The following is a 16,706-nucleotide window of genomic DNA, read 5'->3' as shown; positions in this document are numbered from 1 at the left end:
CATCACTTTAAAAAACATTGTTTGTTGTTATTGAGAGGACACCATCAAAACTCCTTTTTTTAATCTAAGATATGTGTTTTGGTGTGGTTGAAGAGTGTAGCAGGGTTTAAAGCAATCTATAGTTTCATGTCATTTATTTGGGTTGATTAAATTCATACAGCAGAATATATAAAATAGGGTCAAACAACTGCTTTATTTAAATGTGTCAAGAACCATAGTACTATACTAAGTGTATAGTACTATATTCATCTGCATTCATTTATGCATTTTTGTAGCATTTTTCACCCATTGAGAAACATGGTATTTTCATAGTAGTCATAGATGAGACAGCAACTCAAGCAGTTTTGCATGAAAACAATTTCACATATTAGATAATATTTAATACATAAAAGCAAAGAAATCATAAAAAGTTAAAGTGGAGAAAGACATATTGGTTATACCAACAATATCTATAACACACTTCGGCTTAGTCAAGGTTTATAAAACAGCAACATATTTTCTTGAGGGCATTATCATTAACATTACAAATTATGCGTCCCACGGGCCCAACACCTACGAGAAACAGCAATGGTGTCGGGTGCGCTGCCAGAAGGGTGGCAGTGAAAGCAGAGGGTCTCGACGGACCAGACCCGTGCTACAGAAGCTGGCGTTGGGGACGTGGAACGTCTCCTCTCTGGGGGTGAAGGAGCCGGAGCTTGTGTGGGAAGTGGAGTGTTACCAGTTGGATCTGGTGGGGCTCACCTCTACGCAAAGCGTCGGCTCTGGATCCTTACTTCTTGATAGGGGTTGGACTCTATTCTTCTCCGGGGTTGCCCAAAGTATGAGGCGCTGAGCGGGTGTGAGGATACTCACAAGAACCCGGTTGAGTGCTGCTTTGTTGGAGTTTACCCCAGTCGACGAGAGGGTCGCCTCCTTACGCCTGTGGGTTATGGGGGGGGGATTCTGACTGTTGTGTGTGCTTATGCACCAAACCGCAGTTCAGAGTATTCTGCCTTCTTGGAGACCCTGAAAAGAGTCCTGTATGGGGCTCCCGAAGGGACTACTTAGTCTTGCTGGGAGACTTCAACGCACACGTGGGCAATGATGGAGACACTTGGAAGCACGTGATTGGATTCTCGCAAGGATCCTGGAGGGGGCCTGGGAGTACACTCATCCGGTCTACATGTGCTTTGTGGATTTGGAGAAGGCGTATGACCAGGTTCCCAGGGAGATACTGTGGGAAGTGCTGCGGGAGTATCGGGTGAGGTGGTCTCTCCTCAGGGCCATCCAATCTCTGTACTCTCAAAGCGAGAGCTGTGTCCGGGTCCTCGGCAGCACGTCGGACCGATTTCCGGTGAGGGTTGGCCTCCGCCAGGGCTGAGCTTTGTCACCAATCCTTGTTTGTGATATTCATGGACAGGATTTCGAGGCGTAGTCGTGGGGGAGGGGGTCTGCAGTTTGGTGGGCTAGGGATTGCACCACTGCTTTTTGCAGATGATGTGGTCCTAATGGCTTCATCGGTCTGTGACCTTCAGCACTCACTGGATCGGTTCGCAGCCGAGTGTGAAGCGGCTGGGATGAGGATCAACACCTCCAAATCTGAGGCCATGGTTCTCAGCAGGAAACCGATGGACTGTCCACTCCAGGTAGGGAATGAAGCCTTACCCCAAGTGAAGGAGTTCAAGTATCTCGGGGTCTTGTTCTCGAGTGAGGGAAAAATAGAGCATGAGAAGGGCTGGAGGATCGGAGCAGCGGGAACGGTACTGTAGTCACTTTACCGCACCGTTGTGACCAAAAGAGCACTGAGCCAGAAGGCAAAGCTCTCTGTCTACCGGGCCGTCTTCGTTCCTACCCTCACCTATGGTCATGAAGGATTGGTCATGACCGAAAGAACGAGATCGCGGATACAAGCGGCCGAAATGGGATTTCTCCGCAGGGTGGCTGGCATCTCCCTTAGGGATAAGGTGAGAAGTTCACTCACCCGGGAGAGACTCGGAGTAGAACCGCTGCTCCTTCGCGTTGAAAGGAACCAGTTGAGGTGGTTTGGGCACCTAGTGAGGATGCCACCTGGGCGCCTCCCTAGGGAAGTGTTCCAGGCACGTCCAGCTGGGAAGAGACTGAGGGGTAGACCTAGGACCAGCCGGAGGGATTATATCTCTTCGCTGGCCTGGAAGCGCCTTGGAATCCCCCAGTCAGAGCTAGCTGATGTGGCCAGGGAAAGACAAGTTTGGGGCTCTCTGCTGGAGCTGTTACCTCTGCGACCTTGACGGATAAGCGGGAGAAGATGGATGGATGGAAAAATTATTGCTTTTACTTTCAACGACTAAACAGCTCATATTGAATCCTTAAAACGCTCCACATACCCAGTAAATAATTCAAACAATTAATGCAATAAAACCATCTGAAAGGGACTATTTTGTGGTCTAATAAGTCTTATTACCTTCGATGTTTTAGGTACACTTTGCAAATAAAACTTCTGAGCTTCAATTTAGGTACAATTCTGAATGCAAGACGAAACAATCTCAATACCTATTTCATCAGAGGTAATCACAACTATAAGAATGATTTTGCATGGTCATTGTATTCACATGCCAACCCAAAACCACATTGCATCACTTATGGCATGAGCAAACCACACCTAGGCGTTGTCAGAACCCAGCACCTCAACGCCTTTAGGGAACATCATTGCACCCAGCTGAGAATTCAACCAAAAAAGTTGAGTAACTGCGTATTTAGTGATTAATGTGAAATATTATTAGACCTGATGAACCACTGGTGAACCTACTGGAAATGCTGTTTCACATGACATATTTCAGGATGTTTTCAAGCGCAGTGATGTCACACCTTAAACTCACAGGTTGTTTTTTTAAAGGCTTTTATTTAGAATACTTGGGATTAATTCATTTTAATTGAACTTTATTGTAAGTAATACTCAAATGCCAATACAAAAAACATTTACTTTTAATAAAAGACAGTTTTCCAAATGTTGGATGACCGGTAGTGTGTAACATTAAGATATAATATTTATCAATATTCAAATAATAATCATATTACTATTATTGTTGATGTTGTTGTTGTTGTTGTTGTTGTTGTTATTATTATTATTATTATTATTATGACTACTAGTACTACTACTACTACTGTGTTATAACAATATTTTGTACCTTTTTATTTAGGCCTATGTGTTTATCCTTTCTTTTTTCATTAGATTAAAATACTTTCTTCGTATCACAAAGGATGTTTTGTGTGTGTGTGTGTGTGTGTGTGTGTGTGTGTGTGTGTGTGTGTGTGTGTGTGTGTGTGTGTGTGTGTGTGTGTGTGTGTGTGTGTGTGTGTGTGTGTGTATGTGTACGGGCAGCAGGCTTAGTCAGCGGAGGGCTGGTCCTTGTCGTCATCGCTGCTCATATTTATTAATGAGGAGGCGGCGGCCAAGGGGAAACTGGCTGCTTCTGGTTTCCAGCATAAATACAAAGCGCAGCCGGTCTCAGGGAAAACGGACACAAAGGAAAGAGGAGCACTGAGAGGTTTTAAATCTGAAGACCAAGAGAGTCAGGTAACCAGCTGCTCCACTAAATACATTTAAGAGCATTTTTATTCAACTGCGGGCCGGGGGGTGATTTAAATGTTGACCAAAAATATTCCGCTGTATGTATACGTACCTACAGGAGAGGGAGAAAGAGGAGAAACAGTGAGAACAGATTATTTTCTGTAGTTATCAGAGCTGTCAGAGATCGTAAATTACGCTAAATGTCACCCAGTTGTTGACAAAACAGCAAAACGCTGCACAAAACAACAACAACAACAACCTGTACACCTCAGCAAGCGCAGATCACATGAAACGCTATTTACACTGATGCATTATACATGGTTTAACGGGACTCTGCCTGGAATAAGATGGATTTGTGTTTTTCGCTTCTTTTGTTTATTTAGGTTCAGGTTTAAAATGTTTATGCCTTGCGGGGTCTCCATCACGTGTCCTTCTCAGGCAATAATCAGGGTAACTCAGTGAAGTTGTCCGCTTTGTTTGCTGCCACTTTGGCATCTCAGTTTATATACGTGGCAGTAAAGGCTTTCCAAAGGAGTTTTCCATGAAGGCTGGCAGCATAGGATGACATCAAACACTTTGATCTTCTCTCTGTCTTCAGACAGATTTATTTCTAACCTGTTTAAAGTTTTCATTGTGATCTTTTTTTAATTTCATTTTAACTTTAAGATTTCACTTTCAAAAAGCCACCTTTAATAAATGGTTTATGAATTGTAGCGAATGGATGTATGAATGGTGAATAATTCATTTAGTTCATGCTTACAGGCATTTATAATCTACTTAAAAGATCAAGAAGGATCAGGTTAGGTTAAGGAAAAAAAAAGCGATTTCTCACTTTCTTATAAGCATTTGCTTGTTATTATTAAGTCACTAACAAAAGGGGTTTTTAATAGAACACGTTTGTGAATATCTATAAATAAAAACAGATTTTGGGTCAAACTGTCCAACCAAATTTCAACCCTGCAACCACAAAAGTTTCACTTATCACTGGTTCATAGCAGATCTATAAAACAAGCCATTAATGCAGTAACAGTAACACATGATTTATTATCTCTTAATGATGCCATTAGTTATCATTTATACGTTTTTATAACAAGGGTTTCAGTAGGCCTTATTTAACAAAGAACATTTATCAATTATTCTCCCTCTCTTTCTGCGAATAATTCCCTGTGTACTTGAGGGCATTGAGCCTGAGTATCTTAAGGTGTACTACAAAAGTCTCAGAGCACTCATTATCTGCACCAGGGGAACATCCAGTGTGGTGTACAGTAGTAGAACGTGTGTGTGTGTGTGTGTGTGTGTGTGTGTGTGTGTGTGTGTGTGTGTGTGTGTGTGTGTGTGTGTGTGTGTGTGTGTGTGTGCGGCGTAATATAGAAGATGCAGATGTGAGTGTGCACAGCTGGAAAGCGCAATGTTCCCAGTAAAAGGAGAGATGAGAGCAGTAAAGACAAAAGACGGGAGTTATTCATTTAAGATATTCCCACTGAACGACAACCCTGTTCTTCAAAAGGCCTCTGGCAGATGCACTGTATTGTAGATTGCCATTTCTAGGTCAGTAGTAAACCCCTATCCACCCCACCCCCACCCTGAGCTGCCTATCTACCCAAGGCCAGTCCACACATTAATCTGCAGGGTTGGTGTAAAGCATAGAGAGGCGGCATGTGGCGAGTGTATCAACCAGCCGTTGAATAATTACAAGCAACAAGGGAGGGATGCACAATCTGTCAGAGGGGCATGTGTGTGAAGTGTTTAAACACTGTCTAGGAATTAGATATGTCGTTCATTTGAAATCACTGTGGCGTTTTTTAAGAATCAAGTGGATTTTTACATTGAAATTTATATTATAGCTCGAGTCTAAGAATAAGACATTATTTGTGAGTTAACACTGAATTCTTTCAAGATATAACATAGTTCTCCCTTAAAATGATGCAAAGATGTTTATTGTAAATGTTTACAAATGTGACCCACCCAATCTTTTATAACCCTATTTGACTTATTGTAGTGAAAAGTAAATCTGGTTGGTCAACCTGTTTCTGCGGCCGGAGTAGGGATTTCTGTCACATGAGAAGATACATAAACATATGCATGGATGGGAATATGCTGTCGTCTGAAGAGGTCAACAGATTAGTGATCATTTTAGAACAAAACAAAAAGTCTGCAAAGGGTTTTAAAGATGACCCTTGTTCCTTTAGTGTGTTACAAAAAATTAAGATGTTTGACCTTGTCAAAAACCGAAATATAGAGAAATATACTCTCTGTACTAGAAAAAACTTGCTCTGAGCGAAAAGAGCCAGCTGAGCAGGACATTTAAGCATACAGATCCCACTGATCGGATGTCAGTTACATATCTTTATATAGTTAATGATTTACGTCTGAAGCCACTGAAATGTATTATCAGGAAAATGTGTTTCAGAAATGGAAACATCTTTGTAAAACGAATGGATGCTCCCTAGGGTCTCGTGGTAGTAAACACTTTCACAACCTACATTTTTGCATTTAGCACCATATTGTGATTTACATAACGCTTTTCTCACGTTACTCACAGGAGATTTGCTCATTGGGAGTAAACATACATTTCATTTCATCAGAAAAGATTTAAATGGCTCCAGGTTATACTAAGATGATTTTTAATATGCTAACATATTTACAACCTGCTGCTAATGTAAATGTTTATAGCCTTTTATATGTTATGATATTAACATACATTTACACAAACAAACATGCATTATGCGCCAGTCATGGAAAAAGAGCTGCATTTGGCCCAAAACAACAAAATATACATTACAAAACAATATAATCTACCCTGCATTCTCATTTTGTCAGATATGTTGTCAACATTTGTTGTTTGCCACAAAGCAGTGTCCTCCTGTGAACTTCACCTTTAACAGCTGTGGAATATAAAAGAGCCGCAGTTTGAAAACACCCATTAAAAAGAAACAATTCATACCATCAATTTCTTAACTAGCTCTACACGTATACGTAAAACCTGTTAATTTAAGAACACAGATTTAATAAACAAGCGCCAGAGTAAAAATCTGAAAAGCCTTTTGTTGGTTTGGATTATACTGGAAAGATTTAGAAAGCTTTATAAATCCTACAAGGGGAAACTCATTTGACACCAAATACAGACAACAGATAGAAATAATATAATGTGATACAATACATTTCAGACATGATCAATTGCTAAAAGATGCTAGATTGTTGTTAAATACAAATATTTATCTATCCATCTATATCCTTTTAGGTGATTCTGCGATTAATATTTGATTGTTTCAAATATAAAAAAATGTGACCAACATTGCCCTTTACTTTTCTTTACAGCCCAAGAATGAGTCCATCCATGTTGATGGAGCTGAAACATGGCTTTATTTGGCACTTACAAAGACGTACTTATGTGATTTAGCATAAATGACAAACTACAAGTGCAGACGGAAGTCTCCTAGGATTATGCAATATAGATAATTGGCACTATTGTTACATAGCCTTTTCAAAGTCTGATATACGCCTTTTTTTCAGAGATAATGAATTCCCAAGTTGTTGCATTGAAATGATTAATAGGCCCGTCAAACCAAATTTACCAAATTATGTGAAAGTCCAATAATTCCACAAAGCAATCAGGCTCATGTGTTCATAAAGTCGGATCAGATCACCCTGTGCTGACCCGTCCAGATGAAAAGGTTTAAACCACATCTGTGTTCAAGGTCAGCGTACAGCCAAGACTTAGATACAGGAAGTTATAGAGATTTACAGAAATCCCTTTATATGACCTCTTTGTGCTGACATCACACCCAGTTTCTTACTTCAACAAATGTAACACCCACGCATCTGTTCTTGCAGCGCAAGCTAAAGGTTTCCTCTTGGCTTTCTTTGTCAGCTCTCGTGACTCATCTTGCTTGCAACAAAGTTCCACAAATTTCAAAGTGGTATCAAAAGTAAAAGGAAGTGTAGATGGAAACATCCCCTCGGTCATAGAAATCTGAATTTCTAGTGTAAGTGTTATGGTCTCATATTATAAAAAGCTACATCACTAAATACCTTCATAAGCTTCTCTCTTTTATATTGTATTAAACTGATCATCTTTGGTTTTTGGACTGACGACACAAGACATTTAAGGACATCACACTGCATTTATAGAAACTGGAATGGTAATCTTTCACTATTTTTGGACTATTTATAAAGCCAACAATGTATCACTTAATCAGGAAAATCGCTGGCAGACTAATAGTCCATGAAAATAGTTGTAAGTTTTGGCCCTATTATACATTTATATATAGTATAGGGCTTGTGTGTATCACAAATATTAGTTTAATATTTGGGTCTTTCTGTCGATTAATCTCAAACTGTGGGAAACATCAGTGTTTTTCTTTCACATAGTACTATATGCAATTCCCTGTGTCCTGTGATGTTTCAAAGCACGGAGTTAGTGTTTGCATGTGGTGTATTGAGTAACACTAGGATATCATGTCTTACTTTAGAGGACTTACTATGGTTACTCATGCATGTCAGGACAGGAACAACAGGCCCATTTCATAATAAAAGCACTCCGATGATAGTTATAACAGCGAACATCATTCAGGATTGAAGGCCACATACTGTTGAAAACGTTCTCTATTGGCTGAACAGGAACATCTTCTGAATAGACTCCCGCTGTGTTCTCACACACAGCTGTCCATACATTCACAGCAAGGGTCCTTCTGTACTGTGATAACAATGTTGCTTGTGTATTCTTCACTCTGAATGTCAGTGTCCCTGAGCTGTTTTACTTATGATGTGCAATAATTGATTTTCTTTTTTTGTGCAATGTTTCCTTTAACAGATTTGTAATTTGGCCTTATGCGCAATACACGGTGTTGTACACCTCATGGAAATAGCTTTTAATTAAATTAAACACAGTCATAAATGAAGCTGTAAATGCTCTCAATAGAAGTAGTGGGAAATGTTGATAAGCAACACTTATCAGCTGTAAAAGATATCAATGTAGTCAGGCATTAACTAGCAACACAAGAGAACAGAGTTCTAAAGAAGCCAAATTATCTCCAAGCGGTTCATTGGCCTTTTTTGGTAATTTCTTTGTCAGTCTAGTATGTCTTTTGTGTAGTGCCATGAGATATTTGTTTCTAAAATGTGTACTTCCATACCTGTACAATACAGGTACATACAAGATACACTTTTAAAATATTAACATTATTTATTTATTTCATTCAAGGAACTTACAAACTCAAAAATGTGTTTGTTTTCACTGGATATAATTCTGCTGTATGACCGTCTGTCAGATTTTGACCCAGTGTTATGTTGGTGCCTTTTTTTTTACTTGGGTCCTTTTCTTAAATTTTCCCACAGACACCATCAAAGAGGATCTCGGACGGCATGCAAAGTTGTGAAATTTCCTCAGACAGCACTGATGATCCTCTTAGTAGCGGTTTACGAACTCATCGGCAGCCTCGAATAGTAGTCATTGGTGCTGGGTTGGCCGGCCTTGCTGCGACTAAGATCCTACTGAAAAACGGCTTCACTGATGTCACTGTGCTAGAGGCGTCAGACCACATCGGAGGGAGAGTTCACAGTGTTCAGCTCGGTGAGAAGACATCGCTGTTTCCCTCATGTTCCCTCAAACTTTATGCTCAAATTATTTATAAACACTGTACTCTATACCTGCAGAGAACAGCTGTGCTTGCAATTATTTCTTATCTAAAAGATAACGCCATTATCTTGAGATCACAGGTTAATTATATTGTGTCATCTTAAGATTAGGGCAATAAAAAAGCAATCACTGTGCCTTACGCAACAATTCTATTAGCTATATACCTCTGACTTATCAGCCAACATTACATTATTTTTAAATAAACCCGGATGAATGCACTTATCCAATATTCCCACGTAACTAGTTAGTTATCTGCTTTAACCACTTAGTCAGAATTTCCAAACACAGTCAGCTGAACTGCAGGTCGTAAGCTAAAAGAAAAAATTGTACGACGAATGATATCAACTGGAACGAACAAACAAGCCGGGGATAGAGTCTGCTTCTGGCAATGTTACTGTACGCACATGAAAGAGGTCCCGTGTAAAGACATACATACTGCAATGTTAAAGGAAAGTCGTATGGCAGGCACACTTGTTATGTAAATGACTGTTTATGTGCTTCGACTTTATGTAATCATAGTCTTTGCATTATTATATAAATGAGTGTAAAAAAGTGCGTGATGCCATCATCCTCAGGAAACATATTAAATTAATGGTATTCCAGTGGGCTTAAACAACTGCAGCATGTTAATTGAGTTGACCCCCTTTCTGAACTGTCCAGTAACCTTACACTCAAATGTGATTGTGTCTTAACAAAGCACAGTTGAGTTGAAAGAGACCAATTTGTCCAAACTCACACTGATCTGTGTGCCTTTTCTTCATTCTTTTGTTAGGAAAAGCAACTTTGGAGCTTGGAGCCACCTGGATCCATGGAGCCAATGGGAACCCAGTGTACCACCTGGCGGAGGACAACGGGCTGCTGGAGCACACCACGGACGGGGAGAGGAGCGAGGGACGCATCAGCCTGTACACCAAGAATGGAGTGGCTCACTACCAGACCAACGCTGGGAGGAGGATCCCCAAGGACCTGGTGGAGGAGTTCAGTGACCTGTACAACGAGGTGAGGGGAGGCATATGCAGAAAGACAGTGAATTTACACTTATATGCACAAATGAAAGCATGCATGTAAGAGCTGAGAGTACACACTGTTCAGCCTGCCTAACATCAACGTGTTTAATGTAATTTAAATAATATAGCATTGGTACACCTAACCTTAAACCTATACAGCTTAATATTGTTCAAATCTGCAAATTGTGAAATGTGTGCAAACATTTTACGCAAAGACATAGTTCGATCAGATCAGCCATAAAAATATGTAGACTTATGTTTGAATATTTAACTCCGTATTACATCATGCAACTTTAATACTGTATGGGAACATGCTCAAAATGTAGAATAGATGAGGTACAGTCAGACAGTGCATGTAAAGATGAATTCAAAAAGCTTAAAGCTACTAATGGGGAAAATAAAAGCCACTCCTTACAACCATTACAATATTAATAAACATATATCCTGCCATGTTGAGGTAAAGCAGTGAAATATCCATTAAAGCGTGCCGGTTTTAATGAGGAGTGGTCCTTTTCATCGGTCCAGTTCTCTGCTGTGTGCTCAGTGGCAGGCCGTGTAAAGAATGATGATTATAGCTTAAGTAGGTCACGTCTGAAAAAGCAGTTACAGAGAGAACGTATGGAAACCACAGAAAGGATTTTATTTATGTTAACCAGTTGTGTTTTCTGCCTGATCTCAGGGACGCAATGATCCACATTTGCTGTCTGCTTTTAATAAATTCTCTTAACTAATCTCCACTTACATCTCTAGAGCAGACTGGAGATGTTTATTTTCTTGTCTACATTTAGCAGCCCATTAAAGTCATCTTGTCCAACTTTTTCCTGTTCTCTTCTAACCTGTAGAAGTTCCCATCATGCTTTTTCTATATGTTGTTGCGTATAGAGCTCCTTAAAACAGGTTTGATATTTTTAAGCATATGACTAAAGTTGACGTGATTGAACTTGTTGGGCCTGTACAGTCAATATTTTGTTCTTCAATAGCTGCTGTGATAACAAGAAAGGAGAAACACAGACTGCTTTCAGGGTCACATCTTCTTTATCACTCTCCATGATGTCATTTAGCCGTGATTAACTGCTGTAGAGTCGAGGAGACCAGGGTCATGGTCAACGTGCTCTCTTTATCTTCTTGTTAAGGGCAGAAACTTCAATCCTTTGACCTCCATAGTCACTGTCAACTGTTGTCTGCTAATCTGTTTGATTTATCCAAATAATGTCTTATATAACATTATTTATAATAATGAAATATACCCAGCAGAATATCCCTGAAGCCCAATTTGTTAAATTAAGATTGCTTCTGTTGTTTGACTTATAGCCCATAAGTTAAAGCTTAATGTTTAATTATAAAGGGCCTTAATGACAAAACATAAACAGACATTTTGTGTTTAGTTTTTGCTTTACTTAACTGAACAAATACATGTATTAGTTACAGCATTTGATTTGCATGTTGTCCCAGATAAAAACCAAAATCTAACTTTAATATTAGAGAGTTAAAACTGTCCACATCCACACCGTTAATGTTTTAACTTGACATATCTATTTTCAATAGGCAGTGATCTATGATGCCTGTTCTCCATTACGCTGCTCTTCACCATTATTTTAGAAAAATCAAGTACTGACTGGATCAAAAATTAACTTGTGTATTTGTTACGTTCTTAATTTTTCTTTCCCTGTATTTCCATCCATCTCACCCTGATTTAGGTGTATGAGCTGACTCAGGAGTTCTTCCAGAATGGGAAGCCAGTTTGTGCAGAGAGCCAGAACAGCGTCGGTGTCTTTACACGGGATGTGGTGCGCAAGAAGATCATGCTGGATCCAGATGATCATGAATGCACCAAGAAGCTCAAACTGTCCATGCTTCAACAGTACCTCAAGGTGTGTGTGCCAAGCTATCTTTAAACCAGTTGAATCATGCAGAGGTGTTGACATATTTACTGTATGTATTCAATGGGTGTAGAGAGTTGAATTAAAACGCCCTGAACATGTTACCAAAAGGGATTAAAATGTTTTCTTTGGGTGTACCAGCTGACACTGGTTTATTAGAAGCAGGTAATGTGGTTAACAATAAATACTGTAGGCTGTAGAAATATAACGGTTTGACCTCTGTGTTCATGTTCCTCTTGCTTCAGGTGGAGAGTTGTGAAAGCAGCTCTCCCAGTATGGATGAGGTGTCTCTGAGCGAGTTTGGCGAGTGGACAGAGATCCCTGGTGCACACTATGTCATTCCTGAAGGTTTCATGAAGGTAGTGGAGCTCCTGGCACAGGACATCCCCTCTAGCACCCTCTCTCTCAGCAAACCTGTCCGCTGCATCCACTGGAACTACTCGGCCAAGCATCAGGAGGCAATTGCCCAGAGCAGCCACACCCACCAGGGCAACAACCACAATGAATACAACCACGGCTGTCAGCCTCACGAGGACCCTCTGATCTTCGGTCCTCCCATTTACGTGGAGTGCGAGGACGAGGAGTGGATCCCAGCCGACCACGTGATCGTGACATCTTCTCTGGGAGTCCTGAAGCAGAACCATGAAGCCATGTTCTCCCCCTCCCTGCCTGAGGAGAAAGTGCTCGCCATCGAGAAACTGGGCATTAGCACCACTGATAAGATTTTCTTGGAGTACGAAGAGCCCTTCTGGAGCCCAGAGTGCAACAGCATCCAGTTTGTGTGGGAGGATGAGGCTCAGCTAGAACAGCTGGTGTACCCTGAGGAGCTGTGGTACAAGAAGATCTGTAGCTTCGACGTACTCTACCCGCCCGAGCGCTACGGCTACATGCTGAGCGGCTGGATCTGCGGCCAAGAGGCGCTGCACATGGAGCGCTGCGATGATGAAACAGTTGCAGAGACCTGCACTGAACTGCTGAGGCGCTTTACAGGTCAGGACCTAAAAACAACCACATGCAAACCTACCAAGTTACATTCCCACACCACTAAACTGCATTTTCAGCTTACGATTTGGGTGTGAGGCATCTGCTCCTATATAAATGTTGTCATTTTTAAACCTGTTGTTAAGAGCAGAACCTCACTAACAGAGCTGTGTGTTGTGTTAGGTTGATCATTTGTTCCCACTTTTAGATATTTAACTCCTATGGCTCATTTATTCAGTCCTTTTTTAACCAAATGAGATCTAAAATTACTCTCTTTAAAACTTTACTTTTGTACATTATTATGACAGACAAGACATTCCCTTAAGTCTCCAACTCCATTCTGGTTCAGCCAAGAATCAATAATCTTAAACCAACACAAGGCTGGAGCTCAGTGACTCATACACAGAGTAACTTGGTAAGGTGATTGTGTTTCATATAAAGGAAATGACATAAGCTTCAGCTGTGATGTAAGTAGCCTTTTAGGGAACAAAAGGTGGACAGATAATACAGCTGGATGAATCACATGGGTGATTTTATGTCCAGTGTGTCACTGCCACAAAATCAACACTGAGCAGAAAGGGTGATCAAATATTGGATAAAATCAAGAGGTGTTTAATGTACTGACAATGAATCAGACCATCTTTGTTCCTAAAACACAAACACACACAATGTCATGTGTGCTATATTTTCTCCAAGGCATATCATTTGTTGCAAAGGGTTTTTTCTTGCATCACAAGATTGAAGGTTCAGGTTTCATTGTATGAAATCAGGAAGACTCATTGAATTTTTTAGGAATGTAGGGATTCCTGATTATCTCCAGGAAAGTAATTTCCCCAGAAATAGGTCACAGTGTATGCAGGAACAATGACTGCCACATCATGATGAGGTCAGTGGACTTCCTATAGATTGCAAACCCTACACCACACACACAAGCATGCAGTCCCCATTTAGGTCATTTGGTTTAACCAAGTCAGCTGTTACTTAATTACATATAGACTCACTGGTGCCTTTATGCTTATCTAGAGTCACCACTGATTACAGTTGGCAGATTGGACGTCCCGGTACAGGCCTTAACTCACAGCTGCCATAGTTGGAATTGCTTTGATTCTTTATTGCGCCGGATTTTCTCGACACAAGATTATCTTTAAGTTTCTTTGTCGACTTTCTGTGCTGATGTCATTTCTGTCCGTCCCTCCACAGGAAACCCCAACATTCCTAAGCCCTGGCGTGTCCTGCGCTCCTCTTGGGGCAGTAACCCCTTCATCCGGGGCTCTTACTCCTTCACCAGGGTGGGATCCAGCGGAGAGGACTGTGAGCGGCTGGCCATGCCACTGCCTTATGCCAACAGCACCAAGGCTCCGGTAAGAGATAACAACACAGAATAATAAAAACACATCCACAGTATTTAACATTAATCTAACTGAGATCAAGATCGGTTTTATCAAGAGATTGGTTTGTACAAAAATGTGCAACCTAAGCATATCTCCTAGTAACTGTTAGAGCTTGTTCAGATTAAGATGAAAAGGACACATCTTTGGCTTTATTCCTGGAGTTCCCCTGTATTTTAAGTGTGTAATACCAATATTTGCTAAAGAGATTTACTGGAAAGTACTATGCAATTAGTTACTTTTCAGAGGAATTTACACAGTTGGTGCAGCCAAGGCAAACTGTGCATAAACACATTATAAGACTAATCAAACAAGACGAAAAGGAAAATCGGGGAGAAGGGCGGAGAAGCTCAGGTGAGGGGAATCAGGTGATTAGGCAGAAGAGCTGTCTGAGAGCTGATGGGAGCAGGGAAGGAGTAACAGGGCTGATTCAGAGCAGGTGTGTGGATGTGTGAATGAGGGAAAGGCAGCAAAGGAACACAGGGAAGAAAAATAGAAGAAACCAAACACAGAAAACACCTCAGTACAGTCTTAACCGAAATCTCTGAGGGGATCTGGAAAACAACCAAGTTCATGACACTGTCTCAAAGCTATTTACACCTTTTATAACACCACGATAGTTTTAATTTATGGTGTAACATAAAGCAGGCTTAGATGATCTGTCTGTTAAAGACCCCAGTTGCGTTACAATAGGAGCGTTAAGGATTTTCATCTGGAGGATTTACGTATTCCTATATAAGATGTTTAGGCACATCAGGGGTTTTGTGATGTAAGAGCTATGTCCCCACCCATGACCTGCTGTGTCTCATTCCAAAAAGTACGTTAAGAAATATTTCCCTTTTTAAAAATGAAACCTTCCTGTGAATTTATATTTACATTTAAGTGCCTTTAAAGGAATGTAATGGGCCTGTGAAAAGAAGAGTTATGAAGTATTGTTAATTAATTCATGCTGTACTCACTGCACGCACCCTGAGAGCATCTGGATAATGCAGCGATGTCATTACCAACATGCCACATCGCAGCACAAGCAGAGCAAATACAGCTGGAGAGTGGGGGGGGGGCGGAGGCTGTTTCCTGGCCAGCAGTCTAGACCATGAAACCTGATGCAGTCTGAGTGAAGGGGCCGGAGGGAAGGGGGAAGGGGTTTTTGTGTGCTGACTTGACACTGTTGAAGGAACAGCATGACCCCTCCGCTGACGTCCTTCAACCCTGTCAAAACCTTAACGCCTCAGGAAAGTTACAGCAGCCTCCTACATGCTGAGCACTAACAAGGGAATCAACGATGGAAATAGAAAATCATGCAGCGTGAAAGGCCAGGAAAATATGTCAGGATGACATTGACGGCTCTTGCTTTAAATCTGTAATTTCTTCTTCTCAAATCGTTTTCTCTTTCCTCCCCTCCTCCTCCTTCCTCAGCCTCTACAGGTCCTGTTTGCTGGAGAGGCCACCCACAGAAAATACTATTCCACTACCCATGGTGCTTTGCTGTCAGGACAGAGAGAGGCCACTCGTGTAATAGAGATGTACCAGGACTTTCACAGAGCGGAAACCACAAAGCCTAATATGTAAATTAAAACGAACCTCTGACTAGTGAAACATAATTACAAAACAGTTGAGTTTATTGCTTTTTATTTTGTTGATTAAGTTATACTTAAAAGCATAGCTTGGGCATTAATACATTAATACGTTTCTATTGTACTGTAGATTTCAAATCATTGCAACATCTTTACTTTTGAGATGTACTGTTCGAACGTTGCCAATGGTGCTGTCATTTATTGTCTTTTGCATTCTGTCATGTTTTTTTAATCATTAATTTAATGTTTATAACAACAGCATCTGTAATTTAACTTGTTTTTGTAAGTGCCTTCTGTATGTAACATTGTGTCATTTAAAAAATAATGGAAATGCTAAATTAAAATTGAAAAAGTTTTAACAAAATAAAAGTTCTATCATCATCTAACAAAACCAGGGGAGTTTTCTTGCTTCATTAAAGCATTGAACAAAGATACTCAGAATATTTTCCAGGAAAGCACAAGCACAGGCAGGAGTTCTTTCCACACTGCCAACCATTTAAACTGATGAGAGCAAGGCAGGAAGTGAGTGCACGTTAAAGAAAAGAAAAAGGCTCCATAACAATGTGAAAGATTGTGACAGAAGGATTTGGAACAGACCTCAACCCTGTGCTCACTTCTGTTGGACAACACTGTAAATCCTCCTCTTCCTTGAGAATCTCGATCAGAAGCAGGAAAGATGAAAATTAGTTTCATAATCGTGCATTTTTCTACA

At 40.6% G+C, this 16,706-nt stretch overlaps 1 protein-coding gene across 1 annotated transcript; it reads left to right on the top strand.

The window, feature by feature from the left end:
* The first annotated feature begins 3,402 nt into the window (after positions 1-3,402).
* Positions 3,403-16,385, top strand: smox (spermine oxidase). The gene is made up of 7 exons (XM_063884210.1): positions 3,403-3,532; positions 8,864-9,098; positions 9,937-10,163; positions 11,869-12,042; positions 12,297-13,041; positions 14,233-14,393; positions 15,837-16,385. Exons 2-7 carry the CDS (start codon positions 8,891-8,893, stop codon positions 15,987-15,989), a joined length of 1,668 nt encoding a protein of 555 aa, XP_063740280.1. The 5' UTR covers positions 3,403-3,532; positions 8,864-8,890; the 3' UTR covers positions 15,990-16,385.
* The last annotated feature ends 321 nt before the right edge of the window (positions 16,386-16,706 follow it).

This window comes from Eleginops maclovinus, chromosome 5 (genome assembly GCF_036324505.1).
Source record: "Eleginops maclovinus isolate JMC-PN-2008 ecotype Puerto Natales chromosome 5, JC_Emac_rtc_rv5, whole genome shotgun sequence".
In the NCBI taxonomy this organism is placed as follows: Eukaryota; Metazoa; Chordata; class Actinopteri; order Perciformes; family Eleginopidae; genus Eleginops; species Eleginops maclovinus.
The sequence above is the reverse complement of the archived record's forward strand: the minus strand, read 5'-3'. Positions and strand labels throughout refer to the sequence as shown.

Coding starts and splice junctions, on each gene's coding strand:
- smox (XM_063884210.1), top strand. CDS start 8,891: ATGCAAAGTTGTGAAATTTCCTCAGACAGCACTGATGATCCTCTTAGT. Junction 10,164..11,868: donor TCAGTGACCTGTACAACGAG/GTGAGGGGAGGC, acceptor ACCCTGATTTAG/GTGTATGAGCTGACTCAGGA. Junction 13,042..14,232: donor ACTGCTGAGGCGCTTTACAG/GTCAGGACCTAA, acceptor GTCCCTCCACAG/GAAACCCCAACATTCCTAAG.